A 20,053-nucleotide genomic window follows, 5' to 3' on the forward strand; every position below is an offset into this window, starting at 1 on the left:
GGAATGTGTTGTTTGTACCTACGGGGTGGGGGGCTTTTTTTTTCTTTCAAGAATGGACTTAAGCACCTAAATAATGAGTCCACCGCGTTGTTTAAAGCAATAAAAAAAGAAGAATAAAGTATATACATATATATTTTAAAACAACACAAACAACCACAAGATGACGCTAGAGTCAATTCAAAACCATCCATTGCTTTTCTTAACCGCTGGCTCCTAATTGGGGGGTTACTGTGTTTTCTGATACTGTGTTTACTGTATTTCAAACAAAGTGAATAATCATACTTCTTCATTTCATATATATATTTAGACTATTAGAAAGATCCACATTGAGAAAAATACAGTATGACAGATGTCTGAAGTTCCAGGGCTGGTGTCGCAGAATTTACATTTCAAACCCAAACTACAAATTTTCCTCTACAATGTGTGCCAGATGATCAACCTACACGTCTATGAAGAGACACTATGTGGGTGAGGAAGTGAGCGTTGTGGTAGGACGATGCTATGGGCCTTTGTCACTATCACAACACGCCTTCTCACAAAGCCCTGAGCATCTTACACTTCCCGGCCAAGTAGCACATCACTGTGCCGGAGCAATCTCCTTTTTTCCTCTTTAACAAGCTGGAGGGGGTCTTTAAGTAGACCTGTCATGAAGATGTGAATGATATCAAGATATTCCATTACAACAGAGCTGCGGAGGATAATCTTTCCAGGAGGGTATGAAGCATAGCAGAGTGTTTGACTCCAAGGGGCTTATTTGAATGGAATGACTCAGTTTAGACGTAGTTTGGACTATTTTGTGACGTCAGTCCTTGTACTTTTCTGACACCTCATATTATCAACACAAACAAGATCTTAAGGAGAATGATTTTCTGTGCTACTGCGATAACCCAATCATCATTGTTGTTAGGCCATGAAATAGGAATACTTCATTTTTGCAGTGACTTGAAACACTTGCTTACATTTTACATTTGTCAAACTCCCCGCAAAAACTGTATTTCAAGAAATAGGCTGCCCCGCATGATATTTTTCATGTGTGGTACTAGTATGACATCGTTCTAATTGTGTTTTAGTAATCACGTGTGACTAAAGGAAATGCTTACTTTTGTTCACTCAGTGGTACTTTCTCCTCACGTGCGAGAGAAACAAATCAGAAAAGCCTCTTGGCTGCATTAGCCATGAATTGCTTTCACCCTGGTTTGCACTAGTCATTAGTGCAGATCATTAGAATGTCTTACATATTTAAGGTGCCGTTTAAGGAAAATAGTCACTGGGATTAGGCAACAGGACACACATTATTTCTCAAATACATTGTTTTGACTTCCATAACTCCTTAATGTATGTATGAGTCCATGAGAACTAACGATTGCTCAAAAATCTACATCTTGTCGATAATCAACCCCCAATGAAGCTTGGTATAAAAATATATTTAACTCATTCACTGCCTTTGACAAGTATACTTGTCAATTGTATTTTTTAGAGCGGTGCTAAATGGGGGCGAATCTGATTATGCTCCACTGTAAATATCAAACTTGGAAACGACTTTACTGATGCCCAACTGCCGGTAGATGACATCATTGCCCCATTTTATACAAAATAAACACAGTTTCAGAGTCCATGGCAGAAATGGCTGTATTTTGGCAAACCTACTTTTTTCTACTGTCAATTATAAAAGAACGGGACGGGGCAAAAAGTAGGGAGTCTATTCTGTTATTTGGTAGATTCGGTTTATATATAATTATTGAATGTAATATCACGTGAGTATTGGAAATTAAAAAAATTTCTATAATGACTGGCAGTGAATGAGTTTTTAATGGACTCAGACAGGACACTGTGACCTAGGCCATCAATTCAAATGCTCCCAGTTATGTAACCGGACGGCCTGTGTGTAACAGTTTGGAGATAATGATGTCGTTGCTGTGTAACCAAGCTCACCGAACCAAGTGTCGTAAGTTGTATATGCATGTAAGTATTATTACAGGCAGGTTTACTGGACAGTGACTTAATGCTTGCAAATTTGTGGTACTGTATAATGTATGTATTATGTTTATATCAGCCATACCAGACACAAAGACGCCACTTGGCTCAGTTTCATCTTGTGGTTGTTTACGATTAGGTGTCAAAAAGTTCAGGAATGAAGACACAGTTTTTTGTTGATCACAGTATCAAACATGTTTATTCCATGTGTGAGAATGATGTGAAATATGGTGCCTTGAAAACAAAATCAAGTGCTTCTGATTAAAATATTTGATCCAAAGCCAATTATGGAAAGCTTTTGTTGCCAGAGCTTCACACATTTTACCGATGTAGTCCCCCACAAATAATGAAAATGAATCCAATAAATCTGATTTTAATCTACCAAATTAAAAAGTGTAGCTCCACTTTTTATGTCCTAGTGTGCTGTCTCAAATAGATTCTATTAATTAACCGTAGAGAAATAACAAATGAGCAGAGCAAGGTAAAAATATGGCAAAACAAAACCATTAAAATCATGATTTACAACACAGCGCATTTTGTCTCTTTCTCAAGCTGCTGTCCGCGCCCATAAATACTAACGCTTGTATTGATGCGACAAACATTCAAGTGCAGGAAAATTATATTCATTATGAAACTAATAAAACGAAACGTTTCCACCGGATTGCACAAATCTCCTGCATTGAATCATAATGGTTTATGATGTTTTTGTCCCTATTACACATTGATGCATTTGATATATGCAAAGAAGGCATTCAGCAGCCACAGTGCAAAGCTCATTTGAACGGGAACAAAAACAGCAGTAGTGTAACTGGTCACTGATTCAAATCCTAACTCGACAAATGTACACAGCTCAATCCTCAGGTATCACTTTACAGAAATGTCTCTGCACTCAATCCCTTGCATCCAAAATACAATGGATTGCCAGTGACCCATTTGGCATTCAAGAAAGCCTAATATGTCCAGAAAAAAAAAGTGCTTCACATTAGCAGCGCTCAAGCACAAGTTCTTTAGTCTTCTACAGATTGGAAGTGCTGTTAAAACAGGAAAAATACTGCTCAAAGGTAAAGTGGCTTTGAAGACCCTGAAAAGTGAAAATACATTTCTTTTAAATTTGACGAACCACAGTGAAGATTGTGGTAAACAACCGTGCCAAATTTGAATGATTATGGGAAAATGGATTCTACTTATTGAGCAACTCTGCCTACACATCTCTCTGTGTTTTAACTGCGAAAATATATCCACTTAAGCAGTCAGTGGCTGGAGTATATCTCACCAAAGAGGTGCTAGCCACAGGGCTCGCTCACGAGCTCACAGGCTATCGTTAGTATGGTAGGCGTATGGTGGGGCTCATTTGTGGCAACACCTCTTCATTGGGAATTTGAATAACGACAAACTTCTGTAAATTGTGGCATCCAGGGAAGATGCAGTTTAAAGGTTAAAAATGTTCAATTACAGGGTCTAGGTCTAGCTAGCTACTCATAGCTAACTTCATGCTAATGTAGATACGGGCCAAGTAATCTTAACTAATGTAACTTGCAATTGTGAAGGATTGGATCCAGTATTTACTGTAGTATAATGCCTTTAACGTGCCTAAAAAAAATAAATAAATTAATAATAATAAAAAAAATCAGGAAAACTCAAATGGTGAAAACTACGACGGCGTATTAGGGCCACGTATAAAACATATAAATATATATTTTTTAGAGGACGGGGGCCATATCCAGAGGAAAAAACTCGCAAATCTGCCACTTGTACTACTTGAACATTTACGCCAATACTTTTTCGTCAGGTTTTCAAATAATGAGATAGCAGAGATTAACCTTATGTTGTTAAGCATTCGCTCTTCGAAGCATTGGGTATGACCAGCGACAAACTCTTTGCGAAGGTCCACACCCTCAGGATCAAGCATTTAAGTTAATTTGTTAAAATGTATATTTACTTGTACATTTATGCTTCCAGAATTATTATTTACACATTTATACTTTTTTTTTTTTTTTGCACAAGTATCTAAGTTGATGTGTTGAATCAGCTGCTCTCAGTCGTTCACTTGCATTTACCTAAAGTCATTGCTAGCTTCTGATTGGTTAGGGCTAGTCAGCTGATAGGAGATCAGGAAGTGTTGGTGCTCGAGTCTAGCCTTTAGATGCCATGTATGACGAGTACAATTTAAATTAAGAATTAATCCATCTCCATTCTGCCTTTGCACTAACAGTCCCATTAACCATCACCAAATCCTCAAATGATGAGACTATATATACCCTACGTGTATTTCTTGTAATCCTGCAAATCTGCTAATTTACAAACTAGCAAATTTACAAGTTTTTTTTTCTCTCTGAATATTTCTCCCTACATCCATACACACATATATATATATATATGGCCCTAATATGCCATAGTAAAAAATAGCTACAGTTCCAGAATTCTGACTAAATTGTTCTCAGACTTTGCACATAAATTCAGCATTCATCCTCAAACATATAACGTATTCAGAAACAAATCTATGATTTCACTTTACATGGCCTTTAAATTAGCCACCACCCTGGTGATGTACATCACCACTTAGTCACCCCCTTCACTTTCACCACCTCCACCTCTCAGGTCCTCCACTGAGCTGCACGTGCTGCGTTGCACCCCTCGACGAAAAACCCCGCTGCGCGATTGGGTGCTGAGGTCCAGCAGGTCGAAGGAGTCGCTGGAAAAAAGGCTGTCCTCGCTCACCACGCTAGAGGGGCGGCTGCGGTGGCCGTCGGCGGCCATTTTGGCCCGGAGGAACTGCTGCAGTGTGTCTGGGAACGACGTCTGCTCGAGAGGCGGCGGTGGTGAGCGCTGTTCGTCCGGAAGGTCCAGACTACGTGAGAACTTGCCGTTACGTTTAAGAATACCCTTTCGTCTTCTCACTGCTTCTGTGCGCATGGTTGGACTGTCCTCCGCGGCGGGGACAAATGTGTGCTGTTTTTGTGCGCATGAGTCGTCCGCAACAGTCTCTTGGGTGCCTGGTCTGGACTCTCTTGTTTGTGAGGAGACATAACCTGTCTCCCCTTCGTACAGGTTCTTAAGTATACCCTTTTTGGGCATTTTAGAGGAAGGCTGTCTGAATGTACAAGGAGATGGTAGACTGGTGGGATGAACGGTACCCGGGTGTGGATTTTCTTTGGGAGGGCTGTGCAAAACAGAGTCAAAACTTCTCTGGTGTTTCAGAATACTCTTGGGTTTCTTTCTTTCGGCGGACGAGAGCACAGCGCAGGACGAAACTGCCGCACCACCACACGCTCCTTGCGTCGTCTGAGGAATGGCGTTCTCCTTGCGAGACTTTCTGACGCTGGCCGTTCCTCCTCGCATTCTTCCCCCTCGCTCAGCCCGAAGTGGCAGGCTGAAGTAACGCGGATGAGCGGCGAGGCATCCCGGCTCGGCGGCCAAACCGTTGACAACCCGATTCTGCCAGTCGATGTAACGAGCCAGGAGAGGGGAGGGACAGTCCGGGTGCGCCGATGAAGCGCCGCAGTCACACACGCTCTCCTCGTATCCCCAGTTCACCCACCAGTGGTTGGCCACGTCCTCGATCGTGGCCCTCTCGTCCACACGCACCGTCAACAGCCAGTCGATAAGCGCGCAGGCGTCTGGCGGGAAGAAGAAGTCAAGAGTTATTTGAAAGGCGCCAATAAATAGATAACGCTGTCTGTCTTACATGCTCTCTGGTCATTCAAGCGCTACAATGTCACGTGTGTGGTTTTGTGTGGACAGTGATAATTCCTGATAAGACTTATGTGGACTAGGGGTCAGCAACCTTTATCGTCAAAAGAACCAATTTAAGCCAAATAACAAAAAATCTGTTTGGAGCAGCAAAACATTTGAACATTGTGATGAAGGAAACAGTGTTTTGGTCCAATGAGAGCCCAAGAGCTAACTAGAGCTGCGAGCAGCTATAAAGGGCCCTCGCAGCCCGGGCCACGTTGGGGTCCTTGCACGTTGGGGTACTTGCACGTTGGGGTACTGGCACGTTGGGGTACTGGCATATTGGAAGCAAAATTTCTTTGAAAATGGCATAATAAACGTTTACATGTAGAATATTTTTTTTGCCAGTGTCTGTCAAGCTCAACGGATTTTGGTGATTGTTAAGACCTGCAAAAATCAGCGTCCTTATTTATTTTTAGGCAATGAGTTGCCCTGATTGGTATTTTTTTGTAAAAGTGTATATACACATCATCGCTCGTAGTACTCATTGCACAATGTTTACTTTTATTGTCCAAAGGGGCAATCAAAAATGAATAAAACAAAATGGAAACGTACATACGTTTGGATCGGTGTGAAGCCAGTGAACAATTTGAGTGGTGGAAACTAAAAGAATATTCATAAATGACTTAGTTATCACACTTAGAATGAGTGTACATTTTTTGTACAAAATACCGTATGTGGGGTATTTTTTTATTTTTTTTTATATAAGCCTCAACGGCTAGGTGGCGCTGTATTTATAACTGAATGTTGTCATAGAGATACCTTCAGGCCTTGATTATAAGCATACATGTCAAGTGTGGGATTTTTTTTGGAGCATGTACCGTGGAGTTATTAAGCATATCCTTCATTCACGATATTGCTTTTAATGTCCATAGAGGTTATCAAAAATAAATAAAAAAATATATATGTTTGGATAAGTCTGATGCCAGTGAACATTTTGAGTGGTGGAAACTAAAAGAATATTCATAAATGACTTCGTTATCACACTTAGAATGAGTTTACATTTTTTGTACAAAATACCGTATGTGGGGTATTTTTTTTTCATGCCTCAAGGGCTAGGTGGCGCTGCATATATAACTGAATGTTGTCATAGAGATAACTTCAGGCCTTGACGATAAACATACATGTCAAGTTTGGGATTTTTTGGAGCATGTACCGGGGAGTTATCAAGCATATCCTTTTTCATTGCAAAACACAAATTTTGATGCCCCGCCCTCATCATATAGTATTTCGAAAAGTCAAAATTTTTCCCCCTGTCGTTGGCTCAGGTCTTGACATGGTCCAGGCCAAGTCTTAACTCAGTCGGATGAAACGTGTAGGAGAGGTGGGCAAAAGTCTGCCCCCTGTGAATGTGCAAAAATCGTCAAAAATGGGACATTCAAAAATTCGTAGCTCACTTCCTGTTCATTTTAGCATATGGGTACAAGAGACTTTTTTGTAGGTCTTGGGCTCCCTCATACACCTGAAAATATTCGTCGTTCTTGCTTAAACGTACAACCGGGGCTGCTTCGTTAAAAATTTCGAGGGGGCGCTATTGAGTCATTTTTGTAAAAATAGCACAATCAACAATAAAATATTGCTCATTTTACCAGGCCAGATGTGTGTGCCAAGTTTCAGGAGTTTCTGTGCATGTTTAGACCCTCAAAACTGGCGTTGTTTTCTTGGCGAACAGCGCTTAGCCACGCCCACAGCAATTCGCGAAAACTCACAAACTTCGTGTTGTGACATCATGAAGGCCGAAACCCTCATCTGAGCAAATATGAGGTAGGTCCAGTTAACGTGTTTGGAGAAAAACGTAGAAGAAAATTCGTAAGAAAAAAAATTGCCACTAGGTGGCGCTATCAGTTCGATGAAATGTAAGTTAGTAGATGTCTTTAGAGCTGGACTCTCATCAAGTGTGTGAAATTTTGAGAAGATAGGATCATCTCGGTCAAGTTAATGCAGCTTTTATTTTCACGAAAAATCTTCAGACTTTGCGTCACCGTAGCGGCCACGCCCTTTGGCGAAAAGTTACAATATTCGGTGTGGGGCATCATCAACATCTTAAGGCTTTTCTGACCAATTTTCAACTGGATCCCTTCAACGAGCTCAGCACAGTAGCTAAAAACGTAAAGTATGACATTTATTGTAACCACTAGGTGGCGCTATATGTATAACTGAATTTTATCATATAGATGTTTTCAGGCCGTGACTATTACGTTGCCTGAGAAGTTTGAGATTTTTTGGAGCTTGTACATGGGAGTTATTCAGCATTTGCTCTTTCTGGACAAATGAAATTTTAAAGGCAATATTTGATGCCCCGCCCCCGTCATATAGTATTTCGAAAAGGCAAGACTTTTTGCCCAGCTGTTCTCTTAGGTCTTGAGATGATAAATACCAAGTTTGAAGTCAATGGGATGAAAAATGTTTGCAAAGGGGGAAAAAGCATGACCACAGTGAATGTGCCAAAATAGGCCAAAATTGGACATTAAAAAATTCATAGCTCACTTCCTGTACATTTTAGCTACATGGTCCCAATAGACTTTTTTGTGCGTCTCGGGGTGCTACACGTGCCTGCCAATTTACGTTGCTCTAGCTCAAACGTGCCGGGCTTGGTTTTTATTTTTCTATGCTAGGGGGCGCTATAGAGTCGCGTTGTTATAACGACTTCATAATATCAAATTTTTCGCCGGACCTGAGGAGTGTGCAAAGTTCGGTGAGTTTTCGTGAATATTTAGGTACCCAAAATCGCGATTGTTTGCGGAGAATAAAGAAGAAGAATAATAATAATAATAATAATAATAATAATAATAATAATTTTTACAAAAACAATAGGGACCTCGCAGCGGTCGCTGCTCGGGCCCTAATTAGAGCTGCACCGTAACAGAAAAAAAACATGGCACATGCAATACTTTGAGATTCATTTTCTTCTACTTTTCGTCTTACGTTTTTGGCATTAAAAAAAAAAAAATGCTCATACTGTATTTCATTTTTCATATATATATTAGACTTTTCTGCCTTTCTGTCAAACTTCTGACATTTTTTTGGCAATTTTGTGGACTTTTAATGGTAATTGTTTTTATAAAACAAAGAAAACATTTATAGCTATATTTTGAACGTTTCCTTTCTGCCTTAAAAAAAATAAATCAATTTTCTGACTTTTTTGGCAATTCTAAAGACATTTTATGGTATTTTTTTTGCCTTTGTTTTGTTTTTAGACATATTTTGGTTACTTTTTTTTCTTTCATTTTTTATTCAATTCTGACATCTTTGGCAATTTCATTATGGATATTGTATGTTAACTTTGTGCTTTTCTTCTTTGTTTTGGGCATTTTATAGTCATTTTTTTGGACATTTTTCAGTAATTTGAAAAACCTTTTCATCTACCTTTCATCGGTTTGTCTGACAACTTAAAAATTTGGACTGACATTTTTTTGAATGCTTTATTATTAATTTTTAATGTCTAAATCATTAATTAATTTAAATAATATTTTATTTAAAGAACTATGTAAAAAAAAAAAAAAATCCTACATTTTTTTTCCGGGATCCATACTGAGGCACACAAGGGGCGAAATAGCCACATGTGGCTCCAGAGCCGCAGGTTGCAGACCCCTGATCTAGACCGATCCTTTTTCGAAAGAAAGTGTTTTTGTTTTCATTTTTGCGGTAATGTACCATTTGTTCTTTTCGCAAAGACTGCAAAGCGAGCAGTAAACCAATTTGTTTACCAGAAAGGCAAACATTAGCAGCTGTGAAGAGCTTCAAGTTTGTATTTTCCACCTTCAGTGCTAAAACTGTACAGTTACACACTCAAGTGACCAACTTTAAATAGCTCACGCCACTATTAGAAAATTGTCTTTCATTTATTGTATACATTACAAGTGATATAATGTACAATTATCATCATTTTTGCCCAACCTCTCCTCTCTCCACATGCCCACTTTTTCCATACTTTTACAAGCAAGAATAACGCTGAAAGTCCCTTTTCATTTCCTGTTGGTGTGCAATTGCGCTTGCTCGCATAGCCTATGTAGCGGTCAATGCAAAAGGTGCACCTGATGGGGGGTTGGGTCTTCGATAGCGTCCTTGGCATATCTGCTCTTTGAGGATGGAGTGACTGGCCCCATCAAACGGCATACTGCCGTACACCAGCGCGTACAGAAGCACGCCCAGCGCCCAGCAGTCCACCTGGTACACAAAACGCAGGTAGGAATCATGAAATTTGGCGCATCAAATGTTTACAGATTTTAAAAGCTGAGCATTCAAGGAAAAGTTCTATTGGTCCAACGACTACGGGAAATTAATTTCGAAGCAGATCTTACATATTTCAGACAGGTAACAGAAACAGGTGAATGAAAGATAAGATGAATAGATAGCCATGCTTTTGTGGTTCAATTAAAAAAACAAAACAAAACCACAAAACAGCCTTGTGAAGCTGGAGCCTCAAAACCTGATAAAAGGTCTCAGTTTTTATGTTCCAGTCATTGGTAGATATGTGGTGCTCTATTGGTTGGTGTGCTGATGATGTGAGTCGCCACCTGTAATTTCCACTTCAGTCGCAGTTGGTCGCATCACTCATTTTGCGGCATCTCTAATATTGTGTAATGAATTGAGTTTGGTTTTGCTGGCTTGTGTAATAATACACTATGTTATTCGGACATACTTCTGGTCCCTGGTAGGGCAGCCCAGTCACTATTTCTGGGGCGGCATAGAGTGGACTTCCACAGAAGGTCTGTAGCAGAGTTCCTCTCTGGTATTGATTGGAAAGGCCAAAGTCAGCGAGCTAAAAAGTGAGCAAGAGAGAGGACATACTGTTAAAGGGGAAATCAACCTTAAACATTTCTTGACAATATGTGATATGTGACCTCACTAGTACATGACATTCTGATTAATATTATATTTATGGAATATGAGTTATGCAGCAACATCCAGCCAATTTTATCCATCTTAGGGTGACATCAGATGACATCACAGTTGCTCGGGGCTCAGACACTGACCAATCACAGCTCACCTGTTTTCTGAAGCTGAGCTGTGATTGGTTGTTACCTGAGTAAGTGTGATGCCATTTTCACTCGACTGCAAGTGGCAAAATGGCCGCCTTCTGATATCGATAAAACTGATGGATTTTGCTGCTTAACTCATATTCCACTTGTGCAATATTAACCAGAATACCATATTTAGACTAGTGGGGCTGCATAGTTTATGGGAGAAATTGCCAAGTTAAAAAAAAAATGTGTATGCGTAGTCGCACAATAGCATCACATAATTTACAATTCGAGACAAACAAGATTACCGGTATGTGTGAGACATCTGACTGCACATAGTCAGTCACGTAGTGGAACAATTACGAGGACCATATGCAAACAGACCCGGGCTCCTCTTTATCTGAAGAGATTATTAGCATGCACATACCAACACACTATCAGTGTGTCAGTGAGTAAAAATACTCAACACTACAGCTTCATTTCCACGGAAGAGAGTTGCACATTGGGGGATGACACCTTATTGCTCACATTTGTTTTGGAATAACAACAACCACACGTTGCGGTGTTTACGCAGCATAACATTAACAAAGTCAGCCATGAATGTGGTGCTTCTGCAGTACACTGCTAAAAAACAAATACAAATGAAGGCAAGACGTCATCAGTACAGTCAAACTCGCTACCATTAAGCATCTCCTGTGTACTGCAGAAAAATTATGTCCATGCATTGGCCACTTCTTGCTGTGTGCTGCTGGTAACCGTCAAGTGTGTTGAAGCCAAAGATGGGAAACACACCAAGTCCAGCTGAGCAGTCTCCACATGTGCTCATTTCTATTGGAAGCCTTTGATTGCTGCAATTGCCAGTAGATTCCTGGCATTCCCCACCACTGCCATATATGGAACGAAATAGCCAAATAAGGCAGGGAATAACTTTTTGTGGCCCAGCCACCTGCATGCCCAAATGTACCACGCAATATGTTATAAAGATGACAACTAAAGTCAACACATTCTCATAATTAATGTCTGTTTTTGTGACTTTATCATTCCCAATCAGGATCATTCATATAGTTGTGGCTGCTGCTGCTTTACCATACCTTCACATTTAGATCTTGATCCAAAAGGATGTTCTCCAGCTTAAGGTCTCGATGCACAACACCGTTCTGGAAGAGATCACAAATACGTCACGTGCTGCAAACATCACGTTTTTCTCAACACAGAAACATATGAGTCATGATCTCTGGAGGTTTATTATGTTTGATCCAACATTTTTTTTAAGCCACTAAGATTCTTGTTGTGTTAAACATGGCCAGCGACGATGAAAGACAGATCGAGGGCGGCTAACAAGAGCAGCTAGTAGAAGTTTGCAAGAGCTGCTAACTAGAGCGGCTAGCGAGAGTTAGCTAGAGCTGCTAACAAGAGGGGCTAGCAGGAGTTCGCAAGAGCTTCTAATGAGAGCAGCTAGCGGGAGTTAGCTAGAGCTGCTAACAAGAGCGGCTAGCGAGAGTTAGCCAGAGCCGGAGTCGGCCGGAGTGGCTAAAAAGAGCGGCTAGCGGGGGAAGCTAGTAAAAACTTGCGAGAGCGAAGCAGACTGCGAAAAGTGGCGGGAGCCCGAATCACGGGACTCTACGACGTCTGTTTCTGCTTACAGTCATTGGCTAATGAGCCCATCACATCGTATTACAATTAATTATACCCTCTAAAGACCCCTTTAATGTAAGTAGTAAGATCAATGACCTCATGAATGTTCTGTAAAATGTCTATGACGGTGGCAGATGTAACTAACAACGGCGTCAGCAATGAGAAATACATTATAGTGTTCAATTTTATGAACCACATAAATTCAACTGGAAAATGACTCAAGATACACTGAAACTGTTCTGCTCATCACAACAATCTCTTGCTGTGCCCTTCCTGCATAGAAGAGTGGAACATTCAATAATTCATTCACACCGAAGCACTCAAGTCTATTTTGGGGCAACTTCTTCTGGGCACAAGGCGAAGAAAATCCACCTTCCTGGATGCTCTAAAGCTGTAAAAACAGCAAGATAATCTCTGTGAGGGACTCATGCAGAAATAGACCTGTAAAAGAAAAGGGATAGAATACAGAACTATGACACTCACGTGCCTAACTTCAACAACAATGCACTTTTAGATACTCTAAATCAGATTCACCAATTTTGGCCCTGACTCATTTTCTGACTTGTCTTGTCAGAACAATCCTATGAAGGGCCTATAGCAACATTGAAGTGTACTGTAGAAATAAAGCTGATGAAATAAAACGTGCTTGTTAATTGTGTCAGTATGTGACTGTGCACATACAATCTCTGCCTAATGCGCTCTTAACCCAAAGAGAACTGAAGTCAAGTTTTTTTCTGCAGTATTAGGATTAGGATTTAGCAGATTTAGCGGGACTCTATTTGTTTGCAGAGTTGAATACTTCATCTGCCGCTGTAATTCAACTCGTGCCTAACATATGAAATGACGACGGCGCCAAGTCGCCGTACAATGCGTTCATTGAGCTCATTGTGTGTTTGAACCTTGTGGCAGTAGTGGACAGCCGATGTGATTTGCCTGAAGATGCTTCGGGCTTCCGTTTCCGTAAGTCTCCCCTTGTCCAGGATGTAATCGTACAGCTCTCCTTTGCTGGCGTACTCCATCACAATCACAATCTTATCGCGGCTCTCGAACACTGCGTTGACACACGGGAGACGTTTGGGATAAGTTCCACTTACGAGGAAAGAGAACTGCAAAGGCCATTAAATATTAAGAGGCTGGACGCTTGGAACGGCCAGATCAATATGAACCTCATAAAAGAAACTGTACACTGATGTGATTTGATGCCAGGTTTTATAGTTAAGCTCAATTACAGTATACGTGTACTATTTTTGTTGCATGACTGCTTACTTGTTGACATTTATACACTTGAAAGGTGATCATAGGGGTCAAACAAAAAGCATAGTTGTGCAAATAATTAAGACCCATCGTTAGCAAACAGTAATCATTATTATAACTACTTCTAAAATAAGGATCTTTACAGTTGGATTTGACTTGATTATTGATTATGCTATGATAATCGTTACCCTCGAGGAAGCGTATGATGTGGGAGTGCCGGAGCGATGAAGTAATCTCAATCTCCCTCTGGATGTGAATTTTGTCAAGGTCGTCTGTGATGCGCTCCTTACGGATCGTCTTGATGGCCACCTGAGAAAAGAAAGACATTTGATGTCGTCTACCTTCAAGCCGCCATGACAAACACAAATCAACAATGGCAGTAGCATTTGTGAACTGACAAAGTCATGTCAGTTATGATATTTGAATGTGCTGTAACCTTGAGATACACATGACTCAACTTAAACGTTTTTTGAGATACGAGTTAGGGTTAGTTTGACTTGTTTGACTTGACTGATTATTTAGCTTTGACTCACAAGCAAAAATTTGAGATAAGAACGCTGTACGGTGGCAGTGGATTCAACTCAGCAGCAGTTTGCCTGAGGGACTAAATCTTCAAAAAACGAGCCATCGAGCTGTTTATTGCCACTCCTAGCTGACACTTACTGTCAAACTCAAAACCAACAAAATTACACCTTTCATATTGAAAACAAACACACAACTTTGCCTTAGGAAAGTCAATGTTGACAAATAATTCAAAACACCGTAGTTAGGCTAACGAATAGCAACATCGGTAGCCTAGCGCCAACAGGAAGCTAGCAAATGCCAACAGGAAGTTCGCCGAGACTTAGGGAGTCTTTTTCCTTCAAATAACGAACTTGTGGGAACACATACCGACAGATGGGATAATACTACACTACACAAAGGCACAAATTCTTCCAAATGTGTGAAAAAATTGTTATTTTAATACAATTCAATCACAACTTTCTTCTGTACTCACTTTAAGTGTGTACGCCATTATTTTAGTTTATTCTATTCTTATTTCACTCATTGTCCTTTCAAGTTGCATTATAATATAAAGTTGATATTTCATTCAAGGATTCAAAGACTTTCTTTCTTTTCTCAAAATTCAAGCATGCAAATATGCAAGGATTTTTTTTTTTTGTCTTAACACACATTTCCACATGACATGGCACGAAATTCAATCCCCGAGGTCACAGGTTAGCCCAGTAAGTCCCATGACTTGTGACAATTGCACAAGATAAAATTTACAGGAGTTGTAAACAAGTAAGAATGGTTTTATTATTGACACATAAACCTATAAAATAACCTTGTATACTTCATGATTTTTTTTTATATGGACTTGTCATTCAAAGCAAAGAATCTTAATAGCAAAAGTTTGTGCATAAGTAGCACCAGCAAAAAAAAAAAGGAATTGGGGAAGGAGGTTAATGTTATACTTTGTATATATTTTCAAACAATCGGCAGATTATTCTGTAATCGCTATTTTTTTTCTGCCAATAATTGGTACCGGGATCGGCCTCAAAAAATGTATATTGGTTGGGCCCTAAAAGTCATACTGCATAACCGTTGTGCAACCACACCAAGTGGATTCATCATTTCCACCTTCAGCCTTCCTCATAAATTCACTCAAAAAATAAATAAATGAAGAACAGCTCACCCATTAGCTCAATAGGCAGATGGAAACAAAGACATGAATTGATACGAGTGATATGATGATGCTTACATGGACATAACCACAATCCCCAGCCGGGTATTAGAGGTGATTATGGGCTTTTAAAGCCTGGACGGTGAATGTGAACACGCTCGGGGGCAGAAGGTTGACAGCTGCACTTTACACACTCCTTTCCTTAATCCTGAGCACTTACTGTACCCCGACGTAACCCCCAACTGGGAGGCAGACACATAACATCCGAACAGACCCTCAATATGGGCGCCAGAAACCTCTTTGGACAGCATAACTCACTTAAACAGATATCAGAGCATACTATCTACATTGTATCTTCTTTTTCTTCTTTCGGCTTTTTCCTTCAGTGGTCGCCACAGCGAATAGGTTGCCTTACTTTCCTAAATGATTGCAGTAATTTCACAAAAACAATTCCCTCCGCCTGGGATGAATAAAGTTTTTATCGGAAGTGTGACCACGAGCGAGACCGGATCGACACAAGTCTTTCTCCCCCGGGCAAACGTCCCGCCTCGGCATTCTCAGCTGAAGGAAATCAACATTTATGAGCCATTTTGAGGCACAATTCACACGCTCCATCACCCCTGTCAGTTACGTAACCACACAAACACACTCCAGGGACCGACGTGACCTTCGCAAAACTGGAGCAGAGTTATGATTTTCTTATTCAACTGCTGATAGTAATTGGAAATGCACTGGACTGACGAAGCGTCTCTGTTCATCACAGGAATTTTAGATGGTGGCTGAGTAATGACACGTAATAGGCTGATGGACGCTTACTCGCTCATCTTTTTATGACACAAAACTACCATGTGAGGAAGGCAAATGGATAACGTTAAATAAATACACAAAATGGTGACGCTGGCTCGCAGAACAGGAACATTTCTGGCCATTGTTCAGGCTTGAGGGCATTGACAGCCATTTTGAATGGGGCATGTGTGTCACCATGTGGAAGAAAACCGCTGTAAAAAAAGAGTGTGATTAGATTTATATCCTTAAATCATCAAAGGTTACTCTTTAAGGGTGTTAATCTAATGTAAGCTGGGGCTGACATTCTAAAACTAGGGCGGTGAGAAGTTCAAATATTGGTTATTGGCTTCTTTGACTACCGGTACTAATGATTGATATTGGTGACGACCCTGAAAAAAAAAAATAGAAAGAAAAAATATATCGGTCTTTAAAATGTTTTTCTTATCTTGCACTTGGCAAATACTCCATATATTTAATAATAATAATACAAATAATTAAACTAAAACTAATCAAAACTTAACTAAAATTGAGCATTTAAAAAAGTAACACACTTGCTCTTAAAAACATAATTAAATCTAAATCTAAAATTAAAAAAAAGAAGTATATATATATATATATATATATATATATATATATATATATATATATATATATATATATATATAACAACAACAACAAACAACAAAATCTTACTTGCTACAAGGGCCAGATACAGAAAAATCTAGGGATGCAAGGGCCACTTAAAATGTATTTTTTTTTTTATTATTTTTTAATTCATCGAGCAATTACATATTGTTTATATACTAATAGTGTTTGTTTGTTTGTTTGTTTGTTTTTTACAAACTAAATAGCCTTTTATAAGGCAAATAGTTTAGGATTTAACAAGATTTTGTAGTATTCGGGACCCGGTGATGCACCCGAAAATATTAGCCGCTGCACTGACCAGCAGCCGATTCCCATCTGTACATTCAGAAGCAAAACAGGTGAAATCTGTCAAAAGCTGACCATTTTGAAATCAGTTACTCGGGAATCATGCACATGCATGTACATTATTATGTTAAACTCACCAAGGGGTTATGACGACACGACAAATGCATATCTAGAAATCTCTACAATATTTTAATAAATTTGGCCTCAGGGTCATAGTTTGGACACCAATGCAGTAAGTTGTGCTTCATAGCGCCACACATGAAAATGAGTGCCTCATCATGATAAGGGGCATAGTTCTCTTTGATTTGATAACTTAGTAACGTTTCCATCCCGTAACGACGACGACAGAACACGTCCTCGTTCTCCCCACGGTCATTCTCAAACAACTGCCCCCTCAGTCCCGCTTCCAAAAATAATGTCCGTTTTGTTACAAAGAATCCTTGGTATGTGCACACTGGCGGTGCAAGGAATTCAGCATTGCCCTCCCCAAACCACTCAAATCACACTCACATGCCCACGTCCGCAAAGCTCATTGTTTCGCAGCCTTCCAATAAGTCAGCCTATCCTTCTCACAATCGTGACGTAGACAGGCCGGGAAATTGGGCCAGTTTTACCTCAACTGTCTCTGTATAAAAAAAAAGGGATTATCACAAACACATTGTGTTTGTTTACTACAAAGACCGAAAGGCATTTGGAGCGGATGGAGTTGCTTCCTCTATGCCGGGACCAAAACACAGCAACAGATTTAGGGATGACTAAACGGACAACAATTTCTGTCATTCAATTCTGTGTTGAAGCTAATATTTGAAAAATGTGTGGACAAAGGAACATCATGTGTGTGTGTGTTTGTGTGTGGAGTCATACTCCATTGCGACGGAAAAGTTTATCCCCTTGTTCAAGTGCTGAGTGAGTCAGCCCAAAGGCATCTCAGCCTGCTAGCACAGGAAGCAAGAGCAGCATCCTAAACATCACTTCCCACACACGCATGTGCACGCGCACACGCCATACGTGCAGTATTTTGGGATACAGTTGGAGTACATGGTATTTTTTGTCATTTGCCACAGTGCAAACAAACACAATGCAGCTCAGCTTCTGTCTCGCCATGACATCATTGAAATTGTTTTAAACTCCCGGGTTCTTCAGATGAAACTCAACCATAAGACGTGTTAATATTCATATTTTGATAACATATTAATTTGCAGTTCAGAGGTGTCAAAATGAATTCATTGACAACTAATCTATTATCAAAATAGTCAACAATTGAGCAATCATTAGAGACATTTTTAACTGAAAATTTCCCCAAATTTGTGCAATTTCAGCTTTTGTTTGAAATGCTCTTGACACACAAAACGTTCTTTAGGGATGTCACGATAACGGCAATAACGTGATATTGTGATATTAAAACTGCCACAATATATCGTCGTCGTCATGTCACGATAGTAAAAGCAGCACATCTATTTTAAATTAGTCAGGTTGATTACCATTTGTGCAGTTCAAGCACCCTCTGGTGGTTAGGTTTTTTTTTTTAGTGCAGTTTAATTTTTATAAGGCGTGTTTTGGCGCTTCAGCAAGTGTCTCAATATAAGTCTTATTAGAGATTTTAGGTTGTTTATATGCCTTAACAAAAAGCACAATATTTGTTTTTATTTATTTATTTATTATTATTTTTTTCAACAATATTGTGACTTTTTTTTTTATCGCCAACATCCTCACAATATCGTGATAATTATGGTATCGTGACCAGCATTTCAGTACTGTGTGAGAGGCAATACAGACCGATTTGTGCTTCGGGGAGATTTGACGACATAATCATGCACTGACCGTTTGGAGGCTCGCCCTATCCACCGCTTTCTTCACTTTTCCGTATGTGCCCTTCCCCAGCGTCTCCAGCAGCTCGTAGCGGTGCTTCAAGTTGTGTTTGTGTTGGTGCTTCTTCACCTCCATCGCTGGCGCGCCCGCCGCATCCATCATGTCTGCGTCTGACCCGCACCCGCCAAGCCTCCGAGGAGAGTCCTGCCGCCGGCAGCCGAGTTCCGAGCGGTCGCCCGTGTTCATCGCGCCTGCGCTGTCCCCATCACGTCTGCCCATCGCGCCGGACGACAAACTCCCACCGCACGATGTTGCACATTCAGAAGCCCGGCCGGCAGATGAGATGAGAAGCAGTCGGTGCAGTACAGTGCATCGCTGCTGCTGCTGCTGCACATAACAGACTCCACGCAACAGGCAAGAGTGGGAGAAACCACGTGGTTACGGATGGGCGGAGCCTTGTCATTCCAACAGCCTTCTACCACCAAATTCAATTTTATTTATTTATTTTTTTGTATGGAAAAAGTGGCAAAAGGCTATGCTACTATTATTTTTCTGGAGGGAGGGGGATACAAATTCATAAATTAAAATGAAAAGTAGAAAATTAACAGTTGTGCATAATAGTAATAGTAACAGGGAAAACAATGCATAATAGTTTAATTTGTTAATTTTGTGTTCCTACTGAGAAAAAAAAAAAAAAAGATCACGGCATATTTTGCCGCGAGTCAAATTTGGACAAAATAGGATTCAATTTCAGGAGCTACAAGGTATTACATAAGCCAAACATAACAAAATGCTAAATTAGTTCATGACAATGCAGTGCATTCATTCTTGTAGTTGACAACATAAAAAAAACAAAAAACAAACAAACATTGTAATTAATCGTTGGATGGAAAATAAATCGCTTTTCCAAATATCCAAGATCCCAACAACGGTTTACTTAACCTCCCTATTTTTTATTTTTATTTTTTGCATGTCATCAGATTGAAGGTAACATTTGACAAAGTAAAACAATTAAAGATATCTGTTTTCAAGTGGGGCGGCACAGTGGATAGTGGTTGGCATGTTCGCCTCCCAGTACTGAGGACTCGGGTTTGAGTCCAGGCTCTGGCCTTCCTGGGTGGAGTTTGCATGTTCTCCCCGTGCCTACTTGGGTCTTTTCCGGGTACTCCGGTCTCCTCCCACATTCCAAAGACATGCATGGCAGGTTGATTGGGCTCTCCGAATTGTCCCTCGGTGTGCTTGTGAGCGTGGATGGTTGTTCGTCTCTGTGTGCCCTGCGATTGGCTGACAACCAGTCCAGGGT

At 40.2% G+C, this 20,053-nt stretch overlaps 1 protein-coding gene across 1 annotated transcript; it reads right to left on the bottom strand.

Moving 5' to 3' along the window:
* Positions 1-2,157: 2,157 nt before the first annotated feature.
* LOC144014026 (NUAK family SNF1-like kinase 1) lies at positions 2,158-19,163 on the bottom strand. The gene is made up of 7 exons (XM_077513512.1): positions 18,763-19,163; positions 13,748-13,868; positions 13,205-13,356; positions 11,762-11,827; positions 10,349-10,468; positions 9,741-9,873; positions 2,158-5,591 (listed from the first exon to the last, which is right to left on the bottom strand). The coding sequence occupies exons 1-7, from the start codon at positions 19,027-19,029 to the stop codon at positions 4,534-4,536; spliced, it is 1,917 nt and encodes a 638-aa protein (XP_077369638.1). The 5' UTR covers positions 19,030-19,163; the 3' UTR covers positions 2,158-4,533.
* Between the last annotated feature and the right edge of the window lie 890 nt (positions 19,164-20,053).

This window comes from Festucalex cinctus, chromosome 2 (assembly GCF_051991245.1).
Source record: "Festucalex cinctus isolate MCC-2025b chromosome 2, RoL_Fcin_1.0, whole genome shotgun sequence".
Classification (NCBI taxonomy): Eukaryota; Metazoa; Chordata; class Actinopteri; order Syngnathiformes; family Syngnathidae; genus Festucalex; species Festucalex cinctus.